This window comes from Eubalaena glacialis, chromosome 8 (assembly GCF_028564815.1).
Source record: "Eubalaena glacialis isolate mEubGla1 chromosome 8, mEubGla1.1.hap2.+ XY, whole genome shotgun sequence".
Lineage (NCBI taxonomy): Eukaryota > Metazoa > Chordata > Mammalia > Artiodactyla > Balaenidae > Eubalaena > Eubalaena glacialis.
Window position 1 is genome coordinate 9,435,757 of NC_083723.1, and position 18,828 is coordinate 9,454,584.

The window sequence follows — 18,828 nt, forward strand, 5'->3', positions numbered from 1 at the left end:
TCCTTGTTCTCCCTGTTCTCAGCACTTGTTCTCCCTGAAATAATATCGGTCTGAAGAAATAACCCCAATAAAAAGTTAATGCACTGACCGACTCATCTTCCCCTTTGGGGAAGCCCCCAGGGGCCTCAGTCTGACCCTGGCGCTCATAGCAACATGCAAGCTTCTCCTGTCTCCACTCCCTCATTGGCACCTGGTTCCAGTGAGTAGTCATCTTGAAGCCTCTTCAAGTGGCTTGGACAAGTCCACCAGTCACGGAGAGTTGTCTGCCTCCTTTTTCCATGCTCCCAACACGCCAGGAAGAAAAGGCACCCTAGAGCCCTGCAGGAAGCCAGCCAGAGGAAACCATGCCCCCTTCCCCAAAGCAGGTGCCAGGGGACATCTCAGGGCAGTGTGGAGGGAGGGGACTCCGGACTGGATATCAGGTTGAAGTTTCGGTGTAGACTCAATGGGATTTTCACATCAGAGGGTGAGTCCTAATCAGTTACAGAGATTCTTCAGGCCATGAGATCTTCCTGAGATGTCGTGTTGTGGGAACTAGGAGACATGAAGACAGCCTTTGCAGGCAAACAGCCATTTAAGAAGGCTCACTGTGCAGTACATTGGTGACACAAAGATTCTTTTTTTTTTTTTTTTAATTTATTTATTTTTGGCTGTGTTGGGTCTTCGTTTCTGTGCGAGGGCTTTCTCTAGTTGCGGCGAGCGGGGGCCACTCTTCATCGCGGTGCGCGGACCTCTCATCATCACGGCCTCTCTTGTTGCGGAGCACAGGCTCCAGACGCGCAGGCTCAGTAGTTGTGGCTCACGGGCCCAGTTGCTCCGCGGCATGTGGGATCTTCCCAGACCAGGGCTCGAACCCGTGTCCCCTGCATTGGCAGGCAGATTCTCAACCACTGCGCCACCAGGGAAGCCCCCAAAGATTCTTTTTTAAAAACAACTTTATTAAATCATAATTTACAAACCATAAAATTCGTTTATTTTGGATTTTTTTTTTTTTCGGCCACGCTGCACAAGTGGTAGATCCCCGACCAGGGATCGAACCCGTACCCCCTGCAGTGGAAGCACAGGGTTCTCACCACTGAACTGCCAGAGAATTCCCAAAATTCACCTATTGCAAGTGTAAACTTTAATGATTTTTAGTAAATTTGCAGAGCTTTACAACCATCACCACAATCTAATTTTAGAACACTGCCATCAACCTCAGAAGGTCTCTCATGCCTAATTATAGTCAATTCCAGGTTCCAGTGCAGCCCTGGGGAACCACTAGTCTACTTTCTGTCTCCATAGAGTTCCCTGTTACGGACATTTCATAGGAATGGAATCATGAAATAAGTGGTCTTTTACTTCTGGCTACTTTTACTTACCATCATGTTTTTGAGGCTTATCCACGTTGTAGCGTATATACTTCATTCCTTTTAAAAGCATTCCATTGTAGGAATAGACTACACTTTGTTTCTCCATTCTCTAGTTGGTGGGCATTGCGATGGTTTCCACTTTTTGACTATTATGGCTAATGCTGGTGTGCTCCTGATTTTGTTTCTCTCAGGGAGACCTTTAGGAGTGAAATTTCTGGGTCATATGGTAAATGTATGTTTAGCATTTTAAGGAACTGCCAGACTGTTTTCCAAAGTGCCTGCATCATTTTACATCCCTGCCAAAAAATGTATGAGGCTTGGGTGTGCGATTGTGTGGGGCGACCCCGGAGCGGCTGACCCTCTGCCTGCGGGGATGGGAGTCATGAGGCGGCCGCCATGGCACGGTCAGAGAGACAGCTCAAGAAAATGGTGTCCAAGTTCAAATACAGAGACCCAACTGTACGTGAAACTGTCAGTGTTATCACTTTATACAAAGATCTCAAACCTGTATTGGATTCGTATGTTTTTAATGATGGCAGTTCCAGGAAGCTAATGAACCTCACTGGAATAATTCCTGTTCCTTATAGAGGTATACATATAAATAATCCAATATGCCTCTGGCTGCTGGACACATACCCATATAATCCCCCTATCTGTTTTGTTAAGCCTACTAGTTCAATGACTATTAAAACAGGAAAGCATGTGGATGCTAATGGGAAGATATATCTTCCTTATCTACATGAATGGAAACACTCACAGTCAGACTCGTTGGGGTTTATTCAAGTCATGATTGTAGTGTTTGGAGAAGAACCTCCAGTCTTTTCTCGTCCTACTATTTCGTCATCCTATCCACCATACCAGGCAACAGGGCCACCAAATACTTCCTACGTGCCAGGCATGCCAAGTGGAATTTCTGCATACCCATCTGGATACCCTCCCAACCCCAGTGGTTACCCAGGCTGTCCTTACCCACCTGGAGGTCAGTATCCTGTTACAACAAGTTCCCAGTACCCTTCCCAGCCTCCTGTGACCACTGTTGGTCCCAGTAGGGCTGGCACAATCAGCGAGGACACACTACCCGAGCCTCTCTCATCTCAGCAGGCAGTGACAAACTGAGATGGCGGATGAAGGAAGAAATGGATCGTGCCCAGGCAGAGCTCAATGCCTTGAAACGAACAGAAGAAGACCTGAAAAAAGGTCACCAGAAACTGGAAGAGATGGTTACCTGTTTAGATCAAGAAGTAGCTGAGGTTGATAAAAACATAGAACTTTTGAGAAAGAAGGATGAAGAACTCAGTTCTACTCTGGAGAAAATGGAAAATCAATCTGAAAACAATGATATTGATGAAGTTATCATTCCCACAGCCCCACTATACAAACAGATCTTAAATCTGTATGCAGAGGAAAATGCTATTGAAGACACTATCTTTTACCTGGGAGAAGCCTTGAGGCGGGGAGTAATAGACCTGGACGTCTTCCTGAAGCATGTATGTCTTCTGTCCTGTAACCAGTTCCAGCTGAGGGCATTAATGCAGGAAGCAAGAAAGACTGCCGGTCTCAGTGACCTCTACTGACTCCTGTGATACCAGCTGGAGATTGAGCTCTCCTAAAGCATTATTTTCTTCCCTTCCTTTCTCTTACATCAGTAGGTGCCCAGAATAAGTTATTGCAGTTTATCATTCAAGTGTAAAATATTTTGAATCAATAATATATTTTCTGTTTTCTTTTGGTAAAGACTGGCTTTTATTAATGCACTTTCTATCCTCTGTAAACTCTTTTTGTGCTGAATGTTGGGACTGACTATGCTAAATAAAATTTGTTGCATAAAAAAAAAAGTATGAGGCTTTCACTTTCTCCACATCCTTATCACTTGTTATTATAACACTTGTTATTATCTGTTGGGTTTTTTTTAGCCATACTAGTGGTTATGTAATTGGATCTCGTGGTTTATATTTTCATTTCCTTAATGATGTTGAGCATCTTTTCGCAGCTATTTATATACCTTCTTTGGTGAAATGTCTGTTCAAATTTTTACCCATTTGCTGCGTTATTTATTTTATTTTTACTAAGTTGTAAGAGTTCTTTTTATATTCCTATATAGACCTATATATAGGTCCTCCAATTTTGTTTCTCTTTTTTCAAGACTGGCTATTCTGAGCATTTGCTTGTTCACTTCTGCAAGAAAAACTGCTAGGATGTCATAGGATTTGTGTGGAAACTACAGGTCAGTTTGGGAAGAATTGTCATCTTAACAATATTGCTTATAATATCTTAACAATAGCTTAACAATTCTAATTCATGAACATAAGCATCTCCCCATTTATTTTGATCTTAATTTCTCTCAACAGTGTTTATAATTTTCGGTGTATGTTTTATACTTTCTTTTTAAATTTTATTCCTAAGTATTTATTATAAATGGAATTGTTTTCTTAATTTCATTTAAGATTGTTTATTGCTAGTATGCAGAAATACAATTGAATGTTGTATATTGATTTATATCCTGCAATCTTGCTGAAGTTGTTTTTTAGTTCATGTAGGTTTGTGTGTGTGTATGGATTACTTAGGATTTACACATCTGAGATCATATCATCTGTGAATAAAGACGGTTTTACTTCTCCCTTTACAATTTTAATGCCTTTTATTCCTTTTTTTGCCTTAATGCACTAGCTAGAACTTCCAATGTTGAATAAAAGTGGTGTGATTGGATGTCCTTGCCTTTTTCTGATCTTAGGAAGAAAATATGTAGTCTTTCACATTTAAATATGACACTAGCTATTAGTTTTTCATAAATGCCCTGTATCTAGTTGAAGAAGTTTTTTTCTGTTCCTAGGTAGTCCAAAGTTTGTATCATAAATGGGTGTTGGATTTTGTCAAATGCTTTCTCTGTCTATATCATGGTTTTTGTCCTGTTGGTATTCTGTACTAATTGATTTTCAGCTGTTAAATCAACCTTGAATTCCTGGAATGAATTCCATTTGATCATGTGTATAATCCTTTTTATACATTTCTTGATTTGGTTTGCCAATATTTTTTGAGGATTTTTGTATCTATATTCCCAAGGGATGTTGGTCTGAGTTTTCTTTTCTTGTGATGTCTCTGTCTGGCTTTGGTATCAGAGTAATAACTGGCCTCATAGACTGAGTTGGGAAGTATTCCCTCCTCTCCTATTTCCTGGAGGAGTTTGTAAAGAATTAGCAGTATTTATAGTCTAAATGTTTGGTAGAATTCGACAATGAAGCCATCTGGGTCTAGGCTTTTCTTTGTGGGAAGATTTTTAATTATTAATTGAATGCCTTTACGTCCTATACTACATTCCCTAGAATGCCCTTTCCAGTACCTTTCTGGCTACGGCATACTGCAAGGGATAGTCCCTTGTGATTGGAGGACATAGGGAGGAAAATGCCATTTTGTAGCATACATGCACCTTCTCTCCCTTATTCAATCAAATACATTGTAATTGCTGCTGTGAAGGGATCGTGCAGAAGTAATTAGAGTCAATTAGTCAATTGACATTTAATCAAAAGGAAGATTATTATGGGTGGATCTGATTTAAGTAGTTGGAGATCCTTTAAAGGAAGGTCTAGGTCTTCCGTGAGCTCAGAAACTCCAAGGAGTAGTATAGAAGGAAAATTGCAGAATCTTTGTACGTGTTGGGACCTCCACACTCACTTTGTTGGTGGTGGTCTGTTGATTTACCTCACTGGTATGAAGCAGCAGCTGGTCCTGCAACGGCTTCCCAATTGTTTTATGGCCTAGACATGGCCTTTCCTCAAGAAGAGTCCATGTGTGCTTGAGAGGAAAGTGTGTTCTCCTGTGGTTAGGGGAAGTGTTCTATAGAGGTCAGTTGGGTCAAGTTTGTCAATAGTGTTGTACGAATCTTCTACATCCTTGATTTTCTGTCTAGTTGCTCTATCCATTACTGAGAGAGGGGTACTGAAGTCTCCAAATATTATTGCTGAATTGTGTATTGTTTTCCCTTTAATTCTGTGGGGTTTTACTTATTATATTTTGGGGTTTTGTTATTAAGTGCATATATATTTATAACTATTCTGCCTTCCTGATGAATTTTCCCTTATATGATTATAAAATGACCCTTTGTCTCAAGACCTATTTTGCCTGATAATTCTACAGCCACTCCAACTGTCTCGTTGTTGTTTGCACGATATATCTTTTTTCCATACTTTTATTTTTAACCTGTTGGTGTCCTTGAATGTCAGTACATGTCTCTTATAGACAGCATATAATCGGATCTTATTAACTTGTCTACTATGACAGTTTCTGTCTTTTGCATGGTGTGTCTATCCACATTTAATGTTATTATTGGTATGTTTGGATCTACATATTCCATTTGCTATTTGTTTTGTGTATATCTCATGTCTTTATTACTTTCTCCTTTATTACTTTCTTTTGTATTAAATATGTTTTCCTACGGTGCATTTTAATTCTTTTAGTGAATTTTTTACTACCGTGTTTGAGTTATTTTCTTAATGATTGCTGCATGGATTTCAGTATGTATCCTGATTTATGACAATTTACTTCATATTAATAGCACCTTAATTCCAGTAAAATATAGAAACTTTTCTTCAACATTGCTTTATTCCCTTCCCCCACTTTATGCTAATATTGTCATCTATAGCATGTCTATATATGATATAAACTTAACAATACAGTGTTATTATAATTATTATTATTGTTACTATAATAATCTTATATTTTTTAAGTTTTTAAGGAGGAAGGAGAAAATGTATTTTAGAATCTCTTAGATTAACTTTCCACTACTCTTAATTTCTTCCTGTGGATCCATATTACACTTTGGTTTCATTTCCTTGTTCCAATTTATTTCCATTCCTTGTCTTCTCTTTTGTGCTATTATTGTCATAAATTTACATATTCATATAAGGCCAACAGAACAACTTTATAATTATTGTTTTGTGTAATTGTCTTTTAAATCAGTTAAGAGGTTTTTTAAATCAACTTTTTATTTGCACTGGTTTTTATAATTACCTACTTAAACACCATTACTGGTACATTTATTTTTTCACATGGATGGAGTTACTGTTTGGTATTGCTTCCTTCCTTCCAGAACTTATTGTAGTATTTTTTTATAGTATGTATGCTAGCAAGGACTTTTCTCAGTCTTTGTTTACCTGGGAATGTTTTTATTTGGCCCTTATTTTGAAAGATAGTTTTGCAGGACATAGGATTCTTATTAGACAGTTTTTCCATTCAGTATTTTGAATATGTCACCCTCCACCTTCTGTTCTCCATTGCTTCTGATGAGAAGTCAGCTATTTATCTTACTGTGGTTCCCTCTGTAAGATAATTTCTTTTCTCTTGCTGCTTTCAAGAGTTTCTCTTTGTCTTTCAACAGTTTCACAATGTTTCCATGTTGCACTACTTTGTGTTTATCCTACTTAGACTTTATTGATCATTTAGATGTGTAAAGTAATTACTTTCATCATTTGGGAAATTTTCTACCTTTATTTTATTTTAGCCCCTTCTGTCTCTCTTCTCCTTCAAGAATCCCTTTATGCATGTGTTGGTACACATGACGTTGTTCCACAGATCCCTTGGGCTCTGTTCTTTTTTTTCTTTCTGTTCTACAGATTGGATAATGCCTATTTACCTATGTTCAGCTTCACTGAATGTTTCTTCTGCTAGCTCAAACCTGCTGTTAAATCTCTCTAGTGAATTTTTCACGTTGGTCATTGTACTTTTTAACTCCAGAATTTCCATTTGGTTCCATTTTATTATTCCTAATTCTTTGTTGTTCTTCTACATTTAATAAGTCATTGTTGTCAAACTCTACTTCTTTAATCATGCTTTTTGTTTTTTGAACATATCTATAATAGCTTCTTTGAAGTCTTCATCTGCTAAGTCCAACATCTGAGCCCCTACAAAGATAGCTTCTATTGATTTTTTTCCCCTGTGTATGAGTTTCACTTTCTTTTTTCACCCCAGATTTGTCATTTTTGTTTTTGTTGAACTGGAGATTTTAGATAATATATTGTAGCAACTCCAGATTCTTATTTTCCTAATGAGTTGTTGGTCTTTCCTTATTGATTTTGGTTTGCTTGTTTAATAATTTGCCTATTGGACTGTTTATGTGGAGTCTGTTTCCTCTGCAATGTATAACTGCTAATATCTCTTTTAAGGTTTTTTGTTATTACTGTTTCAATTTTTAAGCCTGGCTTCTTACTGGTGACCCCTGGGTCAACATATCTTAGTGGTCAGTTAGTGATTGGTCAAAGTTTGTACTTAAATACCTTTAGCCAGCAAAGCATCTATCCTCTCTGATGGTTCTGTGTGTGACTCGGGGAAATGCATTCTACATCCAGTTTACAAGTCTGCCCTGTGAATGCACCCTCTGAGGCATTCACAAAGCCTCATATTTAGCCAAAGAAGAGTAGCTCACTTGGGCCTGCGCTGGTCTCCACCAAGCAATGCTGCACCTGTCCACAGCCTCCCAGACCACCAGGGACAAGTGGTATCTTGTCAAGCCCACTTTGGGTGTCTCATTCCCTGGATCTCCCTGTTAAGTTTCCATCTGTTCTGCCATTCTGGTTTTTTCCCCAAAACAGTATTGTGACCTCAAGATAGTTGTGATGTTGACCTTCCACAAGAGTTTACTGCTAAGATTGGTCCTGTTTTTGACAACACACCTGGGCATGGAATGGTCCTCACTCTGTTCAAAGTAAAGTAAGATACCCATGCAGGTCCTCACCTCCGCCCTGCGCTTGGAGGTTAGTGGAGGTGGAGACAGGAGCAGCCCAAGGCCAAAACCCCACAGACTCCCACTATTTTTTAAACCAAGTTTCAGTAGACTTTCTTGAACAAATGCTTCTCAACCTGCTGTATGACTTTGGCCAATTTGACAGAAACTTTAAGAGATTATTTTTGACAATTTTGTCCAGTATTGTGTATGCTTTGTGGGGGACAGGATTTGCCAAGCTGTTCATTCAGACCTTCCAGAAGTCTTGCCCCAGACAAGGATTCAGATTAGGAAATATTACAAAAAATATCCTCAATGAAAAAAAAGTCTGGGAAAATATCATAAGTATAAACAATAAGAAAACTCCTTTGTTATCCAAAAGCATAAACTTTTGTATTTTAATGTATAACCCATATGAGCAAGGTCCCATGAGCCTGTACTATATCCACAAAATGAAGCCTCATTTTTATCATCAAATTATGATGGCATGAGCTTTCCCTGGCCTAACTGGGAGATATTAGCTCTCTTCAAAATTGTCCCCAACGACTTCTGAGAGTTCTCCAGTCACGTGTCCCACATCTGCTCAGGAGCCCACCCTTCAGGACTCCCCAAGACTTCCTCTTCCTGCTTCACATCTAACATCCTATAAGATGACCACTCTTCTGGGTCTAACTGCCACCCATGGAGACAAGCTGAATGCTCCCTCCACGAGGGACACAGCCCCCTGCTCAGTTCCTTCATCTGAATTGTGTGCAGACTTTTTCCAGTTTCCCCCAGAACAGCTGTGGCTCTTATCAAAGCTTTAAGGGAGTTTAATTGAGGCGAAGTTGTATGAGTACAGTTCTATGTGAGTTGAGGTTCTAATTATGAACAGCAGAAATGGACTCCAACTGATTAAATAGTAAAAGGAATTCATCAAATAGCTATTTGGCAGATTGGAATATGAACAGGAGCAAAGGGAGAGCGGAAGCATGGACCACGGGCGGAACAGCCCTCAGGAAGCCCCCTGTACACGCTGATCTGTGGACAGTACAAATGGCACTGAGCCCCTGGCACCACCACTTACCTCCCTGACAGTGGCTGCAGTTACATCCTTCCGTTCCATCCATGCCTGCCAAGGATGCTTCTTTCCCAGCTCTTGGCTCCATTTTCAAGCATCTGACTGGCCGGGGTAAGGTCACATACCCACTCAACAACAGCCAGAGGCCTGGCTTTGGGGCTACAGGAGGGGGTGGCCCTTTGGAGCCCTCAGACCAAACCTGAGCCCAGAGTTCTTTGCCAGGACAGGCTACACCTTACTCATCCTGTGTCCCTGGATGCTTAGGGCAATGCCTGCCCCACAGCCTGTGCTCCGTGTGCACTTATTGAAATAAACTGAGAGACATTCATCCTCAGAAATAACAAGTCCACACACCAATGGATATGCTACCTTTGAAAAAAAGAAAGCAGATTTTTTTGTCATTGTCTCATCCGAGGACATGTTCCAGTTTCCACCTTGGCTTCTGCATCTCAGCTACCGAAGACCCACTGAGAGCCACTCTCCCCATTGTCATCATTCAATCACAGATTCAAGGAGAAGCATTTCTGTGAGGCGGGGGCCCTTTCCGGTCCCTGCAGTGATCAGTGCCGAAGAGGAGAGTCCTTGCCTTCTGTATAAGCCCTCAAGGGACCCTGAGCAGGCAGGGGGGGAGGGGCTAGTCCATGGGCACGCAGCATACTGTGCTGGATCAGATGTCCAGGCTCCTGAGGAAGGGAGAGATCCTTCCATCGCCTGGCACTTCCTTATTTGGGGCATCAGAGTCTCCATCGGTCAAATGAGTACGCTGAGCTGGCCAGCACGGTGGAGCCCTCCTGCAGTTCCTCTGTCCAGTACTGGCCGTGCCATCGTGAAGCCCCCCGACCCACCCACCTCTCACCCACTACACTCCTCCTCCTTGACTCCCCAGGAAGACTCTTGGGAGTAAAAGGAAAGGTACATCTAGATGAAAGTCTTCGAGGGAAGTCAGAGGTCCAGGAAACTGTCTGGCATGGCTTAAAAGCAGCTACGAGCAACGCTCTGTTCTCCTCCTGCTGAAAACAGCCTTCAGATGAGCCCGTCCAGGAGGCCCTGTGACTTCTGTTCTGCAGTAACTCAAAAGATACCTTGAGGTTCCTGCCACTACAACAGAGCCCTCTGTTGTCTCAGGAGCGCATCTCTGAGGACTGCTGTGGACAGCAATCTTCCCTGGTGCTTTGAGGCTGCATGTAATCCTGATACTCTCAACCCCACGTAAATCTGGTCGAGGCTCTGCCTTCCTCTGCGAGTCCTTCTGAGATTGGTGACCTGCATGCGTCACCACTCATCCTGAAGGCGTGGGGAAGGCCGGGCTGTCCTCCCTGTTTGATACATATGGAGACCAGAGTCAGGAGCATGACAGAGCAGTACTCATGGACGCTGAGGCTTTCACAGGTCTAGGGCTTCCCTGGACAAGGTAGGCAGCGCCATCTCAACTCAGAATATTTCTTTTTCATTCATTCCTCATTCATTTATGAGTTCAAGAACATGGACCTCACGCCAAGCCTTATGCTGGAAGCAGGGAGGTAAATAAGACACAAAACCAGTCCCCGCATGGCTCAGTGTGGAGAGGCAGTGGTCCCACCAACAAACACCTCCCCGCACGGTGGGGTCCAGGGAGGGATGAGGCATGACTGTCCCGGGGGCACCAGGCTCCGCAGAAATTTCACCAGGAGCGAGGTGAGTGAAATAGCAAACCCCTGGCTGCAAGAAGAGCAGAGACCAAGGCCGGGAGGACCAACGGGACAGGACAGTGCAAGTTCCCCTGTGGTCAGCAGGTGGGGCTCAGTATGGGGGAGCGGAGGCAGGACAACCAGCTCACCCGAGCACCCCAAACGAACCCTGGGCACTGAACTTGGCTTCTGGAATGCTTCTTAGAAGTATACTTCCACGCCGGTCTTTGAGTTCCTGAGGCTACCACAGGTGTTGCTGGAAACAGCTCCCAGATGGACAGAGCCATGCAGGAGGTGGACGTTGTTTGCTCCCCTGCCATGTTGGACTGCTGAACGAGCCAGTACTTACTGTGGATGTGAAATTGGGAAAAACCAAGCACTGCATTCAAAGAGAGCAAACCATGCTTGGCAGGGTATTTATTTTCATTAGGATAACTCCTCATCATTCTAAGCAACTGTGATAGATACCATCTCAGCTTTAACAGTTGTAATTTAGAGAATTAGCAGTGTGCTGTGGGGTAGAAGGAAAGGTATCTGGTATCTGGAGACAAGATTAAAGCTAATGTTCCACCCTAAGAGTCTACATTAGCAGACTCAAAAATGTAACTCTTGTCTCCCAGTGTCTGGTAGCAAGCCACCGCATCTTATTACATGTATTTTAAAATTCATTCAAGGGTGGAATAATTGATGGTCAGAGAGCTGGGAGAAAGACTCGTGTGTAACTCAATTTGAGGGGCTCTTCACATGCCAGGGGACATAATAGAATAAATAATAAAGCAGCTACCAGATGATGAATCAATTCGAGTGTCAATCCCACACCAAGAACAGCAGAGTCTAGAAGCAACGTGACCATTGCCTAGAGCAGCCCTATCACCCACAGCACCACCATCATGGCTCCCTTGACATGACTCCAAGATGACCAGGACCATGTTAGCCCCAGTGCCACCCAAACCACCGTGATCGCCCTCTGCACCATCATTATTCACGTCTCAATTTCTTCCTAACCTACTGACCTCTGAAATCGAGTGCCCTGGGGCCTATCCTCAGACCTCCTGCTTTCTGTGTCCCCCCCCTCCTGCAGTCCAGTGGCTTTGAACACCAGCAGTTTCAAGGCCAACTCCATGTGCACACCATTCACTTGACCTTTCTCAGACTCTACACCTCTGCTCAGTCCCCACACAGAAGTCTAAGACGCATCGCAAGTGTCAACATCCACCAGTTTTGGACTTCAGCACCCCCACCCCTGCTGCCTCCAGCCATTCTCATCTCAATAAATGGCACCTCAACCCTGACCTCTGTAACTGGCTGCGGAGATGGAAACCTGGCACCACCTTTATTTACACTGAACGCAGAGCACCTAGACTTCACCCACAATGCCACATCCCACGGCCCAGCGCACCAGCTGAAACAACGTGATGCCTTCTTAACTCCCCTCGCCCTGCTCTTCCCCTCTTAATTCTACACAGGAGCCAGCATCCATCTTCTAAACAGACGTGAGATCTTGTCACTCCCATACCCAAAGTCTGTTAAAGGGCCTAACCAGATCCAGGTGCAGCCCCCCACCCCCGCCCTCAGGTGGCACCGCTCTCCGTTTTCCCGGAAGGACATGCCCGACTCCCAGCCTCCCACCCTCCCAACATGCCAGACTGGCTTCTTCCTCGGAGACTTTGATCTCCTATTTGCTCTGGAAGCCGGGACCACTTCTCACATCCTTCACCCATGTTCAACATCGCTCTACCAGAGGAGACTAAGATAAAATACCATGTCACCTGCTTTGTCTTTCTTCACAGCATGTTTCAGTCTGTTTGGTGTCTGACTATCCCAATCAAAATGTCAAATCCACGGAGCAGAGGTTGGCCTGTTTTGCTTACTGCCGTCTCCCCACCCGGTGCCGTCCTGCCCCACGGCAGTCATGGAATGCGTGTTTATCGAGTGGATGGACAGATGGATGAGGAAGTGTGGAAATATCCCTAGTGTTCGTGATGCTGAAACGTTAGTGTCGTCCATGTGGGGCATCTAGACCGGAAGGGGAGGCACCAGGTCAGTGCCACTAGAAGCACCACAGACACCAAGAGAAGCACCAGCCCCTGTCTTGGGATCTGGGAGTCGCCGTGAAATGGTGGCCAGTGGGCAAGTTCTCACTACATGTGTCCCCACTTCCAGGGAGGGTTTCTGCCAGTGACTGCTTTCAGGAAGTTATCCATAGAAATGTTCTCCGGGGAGGGGAAGAAATGAACGATGTCCAGATAATTCAAGATAAGTATTAAAAATTAAAAATAGAAACATAATACAACATTTTCAATAACAGACTTGAAAACTAGCAAAGGAGGTTGCTATAGACCAGCCCCACGAGAATTTGAAATAAGGTAAGGCTGCCCGCAAAACCAAACTGCAAAATCAATCCACAGTGTCTCAGAGATGTGCCAGGTCATCCTCAAAAGACACGGCAGGATGCAGACAACTTCAGCCAAAATGGATGTGGCACCTGCTATGTGCCTGGAGAGTTTCTAAGCACTTTGTGGTCCTGATGACAATCGTGTGACCTACTTTGTTGACGAAGACACTGAGCCACAGGGGGTGGGAGGGTGGCGGGGTGGAGATGGGGTAAACTGCTCGGCCACCCGGCTGATATACGGCAGGACAGGTGTACAGTGCAGGTGGCTGGTGCCTGAACCACCAGCCTGGTGACTCCTGGCTGTGACCACCTTGTCTTACCTGAAAGGAGAGGGTGTGTGGTGTGTGTGTGTGAGTGGCTACGGTGGGGCGTTCTGGTGCCATGGAAGCTTAGAGCAAGGGAAGTCACAGAGATGGCGCAGGCAAGGTGGGAGACCTTTACTTCTTTGATTCTCTTGGCAAAGCCGTCCCCCTTACAACAAGGCAGTACCCTGGACTGACCCCATTAAAGAGATGTAGGTTGTCGTACCTGATAGCGTGACAGTCAGGCCCCTATGAACCTCCCTTTCTGCTGGTGCCCATATGGGTCTACCTTCTGGAAGGGAGGCACTGGGTCATGTGGGTGGGAATATTCTGGTCTGCACAAATGACATACATTAACAAATTGTTTTATAATTTACTCCTGCATGTCAGTGGAGGTCATCAGCTTCCCTAAGCCAGGTCAGCGATGAGTGTGGCTGAGACCTTGGTGGATCCTTTCCCCACACACATCCATAAATTTCTAAGAATCCTCCTGGGAGGAAAGGGATTCCACTTCTGCTCTTACCTCAACTCCCTCCTTGAATACAAGACTGAAAAACACCTCCTGAATGAGAGACTCAACAGCCCCAACCAAAGCTTGACTGCAGGTGCAGCAATTACATGGGGTTGGATACTTGGGAGGACTCGCGAGACCGCACAGTTTACTCACAAAAGGTGTGGATAAAGGCGAAGATTCCAGGGGAGGCAGGAAGCACAGGCAACCATAGAAAGATGCCGACCCCCAGGATCCTTTCTCAGTTGCAGAAGACATGTTTCACCTTCGAAACATGAACCACAAAGATACGTGTGAGATGTCTTAGAATTGGGGCCACGGCACAATTAACCTGGAGTAGGGTGCTGGCTGTAGCCATAGGGTCCTATCTTGGGTATAGAGCCTTGTATCTAAAGTGATGGAACCTGGGAATAAAGGGCTGTAATACCTGCCAACTGTGGGTTTTTACAGAGAGGTGAGAGAAAGAATGCCTCTCCCAGTAGAAAAAGCTGTCTTTCTGGCTTTGCCCACACCTCCACTCTTGAATCTGTCCCCCTCACTCCACACCCACTGTCCCCACCCTATTCCAGCCAACTTCACCTCTCACCTGGATCGTTGCAATTGTCCTCCACCCTGGGAGTCCCCACTCTGCGCTGGTTCCCTGTGGTGGAGATTGGGGACTGGCACATCAAATTCATTCCAATTTTTTCCAGGCCGGCCATCCTCTTCCACAGAGGCTGGGGACAAAAAATTAGATTCCTCACATGTCTTTGCACCGGTTCCAGTTTCACCAATTAGACGCATCCATGCAAGATATTGAAAGCAGAAGAAGTAGGGGCTGAGGACACGGGGAGGGGGAAGTGTAAGCTGGGACGAAGTGAGAGAGTGGCATGGACATATATACACTACCAAATGTAAAATAGATAGCTAGTGGGAAGCAGCTGCATAGCACAGGGAGATCAGCTCGGTGCTTTGTGACCACCTAGAGGGGTGGGATAAGGAAGGTGGGAGGGAGGGAGATGCAAGAGGGAAGAGCTATGGGAACATATGTATATGTATAACTGATTCACTTTGTTATAAAGTAGAAACTAACACACCATTGTAAAGCAATTATACTCCAATAAAGATGTTAAAAAAAAAAAAAAAGAAGTAGGGGCCCTCCTGCCTCTGTTTCAGCTATTTCTGTTGGCACAAATGGGAGATTTCTCTGCACTCACATTCCAGTGTCTATTCACCAGCTTTGTGGGCATTTGGAGGCAGGGCTGTATATAGTGACAACAGTGGGTCCTGAATATTGGATCACAACTCAGGTATGTTTTTCCCAGGATGGAATGCAGAATATGACAATAGAATCTAACTAGATTATGAAAGTATGAACCAATCTCATTGAAGGGAGTGGGGAAGAGGTCCTGACCTCAGTAACTCTGGAAATGAGTGGAGTCTGTACGACTCAAGGCAAGAAGAACAGTACATAAATAAGCACTGCACTCTAGTTGGCAAAGTTATTTCTCATGGGAGTATGATTTTACAAGTCTGAAATCACTATACATATATACTGGAAATGAAAAATTAACTAAACGGATAGAGGGTGGTGAGAACCAGGTTTGTCACTGTTGGAGTTAGAAGTTCCAGAAAAGCTAGAGAAGGTTAACATGAACCATGTGGTATGGAATAAAATTTGGATAGATAACTATGAACTTATGTTTACCCCAATATAGGTACAGATGGATGTGTGTGTGAGTGTGTGTGTGTGTACACAGGTAAGTATACACACATATGTTTCCCAGCCCCATCTGCTGAGAAAGCCTAGAATCAATGATACTCCTGCGGCAATGAGCACACTCAACACCCAGATCATGGTCTCTAAGAGCATTCGTCACTAAAAGGAACCAGGGCTCCTTAAAGAAATGGCTTATTCTAGGACTGGGGCAGGAAATATTGACATATGAGTTGATTCTGGAGTATCTTGTGTTATAAAAGATAAGAAAATGCTCAAAAAGATAACAGTACACAAAGTGACATAGGAGCAAACCAAAGAGGCTCCTAATGGCCAAAGCTGGAACAATTTGAGCAACAAAATAAGTAATGTAGAATTGGATTATAACACAAAATATAACATAAGCATCCCTGGGTTCTTGCTGATGTAAATGATGGAATAGATGAGTAGACAGGAGGGAATGGACAGGGCTTCTTGCAGCAGCGTTCCAAGGTGTTTATTTCCCCCTCCACAAGGTGGTGCAGCATTGTTCCCACCCCGCGAAGGTGGGGAGCACGTGGTAACTTCTTTATGAAGAGCACAGTGTGGAAGGGGTGGGGGGCAGGGAGTAACTTCACAGCGGGGAAACTGGCCACCACTACCCCCAGTCCCTCTTCTAGTATTTATACTAGAGAAATGGAAGCCAGCGTTCTAATTTTTGTTTTAATTTGTATTTTATAATGATTAGTGTTGTTTAGGATATCCATATGCTTACTTGCAATCCATATATTGTCTTTGAAGTATCTATGTAAAAATTTTTTTGCTTATTTTTTATTGGGTTGTCTCTTGTCTTGTCTTTTTTTTTTTTTAATTCTCTTTTTGTCTCTTTTCTTACACTGAGTTTTGAGAGCTCCTTCTACATTCTGGATACAAGTTCTTTGTCAGACATAAATAATACTTTGGAAATACTTTCTCCCTGTCTGTGGCTGAGTCTTTTCATTCTCTTAATGTCTCTCCGAGATCAGAAGTTTTAACTTTTCATGAAGTCCAATTTCTTAGTTTGTTTGGCTATGGATCACACTTTGGTATCATATCTAAGGATGCTTTGCTTAACACAATGCCACAAACATTCAATTCTGGCTTGGCTTCTGTGATTGATTCCTCTTCTCATTATGGTCCTATTTTCTGGCTTCTTTTCATGCCTGGTGATCTTGGATTAGGTGCCAGCATTGTGTATCTCTTACCCTGTTGGGGTCGGGGAGTGGGAGGAGATTTGGGGTCGGCCTCCCTGTGTCTCCCAGCCCCTCACTCCTCACAGACACCAGGAGGAAGCATTCCAAACCCTCCTAGGTCCCTCCCTCCCCTACTCTCCCTCTACTTTGCACTTGCCCATCTTGGCTGGGCAGGGCACATCCCCTGTAAGCAAAGATCACCTGTGCTTTCTCTCCTCTTGAGGCTGCTAAATGTGTCAGCCTGCCATCCCCAGCACCACTGGCCCCGGTGACCTGATGACCATTGAAAGATTTCCCCCCTTAACCGAGGCTTGGCTGCTGTCCTAATGAGAGGAGGGGTCTCCCTTGCTGCAGTGGGCAGGGGTGTGGGGTGGCAAGGAGGGACCCTAGGAGAAGGGCAGGCTCTGCCCCTGCAGGAACATGGAAGGCAGACACAGATGCTTTCTATGATGAACTATCACTTTTTTATTCTAAGATCTCTAAAAAGCAATATTTCCACCCTGAGAGCAGCAGTTTCCTTCAAAGACCCATATGTGATCTATGTGAGTCTCAGATCCCTCTCCTCCTCCTCCACAGCATCAACCTCTGTGCCCACACCAGGCTGACCACACAGCCACCCTTCCTCACGCCGGCGCATGCCACAAAGTTTTTCCAACGTTGCCCTGATGGGGTGGGGGGCAAGCCCCCCGACTTTCCCCTCTGGCAAGAGTAGACAGGCTGGGGGAGGAAGACAGAAACACAGTTAGGGGTCATGGCACAGACAAAGGCAGGGTCAGGCTCGGAGCCCACAGGCTGGCCCCACATCAGAGCCCCACCATTGTCACCACCACCAAGCTGAGGGCAGGAATGAGGGAGCCATGTACCAGGAAGAGCACCGGTGTCTCGATGGAAAACCTTCTCGGGTTGGAGTCGTTGGCTCCTTTCCTTATTAGCTGGATCAGCCTGGGCAAAGGGCCAGGAAGTGACCTAGCAGAGGACAGGGCACCGGCATCCAGGTGCCACCCAGAAAGAGCCGGGTGATTCTCCAGGGAACCCAGGAGCGGCTGGGGCACAGGCTGGATGGGTCCCCAGTCCCTTCTTCACACTTAGTGCTGGTTTTTCATCCCTCCACCTCTCACCAGGAGACAGAGGGTTTCCTCTCCAGGGAAATGAAGCCAGAGAGGATCCAGGTCTGGGGCACAAGAGGCAGGATAGCAGGAGAGGTGGGACGGGGGCAGGTAAGGAGTGAGACCAAAGGCCAAGCATTGTCTGCAAACCCTCCAAAGGGAGAGAGGTCCACACCCCTGGCCAGCTCCTCAGACTCCATCAAGGCAGGGCACCCTTGGAAAACAGCCTTTCTGAGAACGATATCCTCAAAGATAAGGTTTCCAGGTGGTGACAGGAGGAAAAGACTGCCAGTAGCCAATCTCCACTAAGTAAGTGAACACAGCATTTCCCACCAGCTTTAGAGCACCTACGCTCAAATGGGAACCTAGCCTCCACAGCAGGCAAAACGGAAACCTAGAGGAGATAGAGGCAGTGCAGGGGGATAGGATAGAAACCTAGAGAACAAAGCTTCCTTAACTTAGATAGCTTTACCATCCAAAGAAATGAATGGGAAGGGCATTGCAGACAAGGGGATAAGCAGAAACACAGTATGCTGGTGAGAAAAACACAAAGCACTAAAATGCTCATTCCCCTTTGCTTTGGTGTTTCAAAATTACTGGGAATTCATTCTAAGAAAATTATACCAAACTATGAAAAGCCCCCATGCTTCATGGCTAATAATCATCAGCACTAGGAATCAATGTGAATGGTAACAATAGAAGAAAAGTGAAGCAAATCACAGCCCACCCACGTGAAGAATTATCACGCAGCAAGCCAGCCTGATACCTAAAGGACCAAGTAGTGATAACAAAGACATTTGTGATGCAATTACAGGA

General features: G+C 44.5%; 1 protein-coding gene across 1 annotated transcript; it reads left to right on the forward strand.

The window, feature by feature from the left end:
- The first annotated feature begins 1,748 nt into the window (after positions 1-1,748).
- On the forward strand, positions 1,749-3,000 carry LOC133096091 (tumor susceptibility gene 101 protein-like). Its single transcript, XM_061197549.1, is given in 2 exon segments — positions 1,749-2,429; positions 2,432-3,000. Coding segments are annotated over 2 exon segments (1,176 nt in total). The 3' UTR covers positions 2,927-3,000.
- The last annotated feature ends 15,828 nt before the right edge of the window (positions 3,001-18,828 follow it).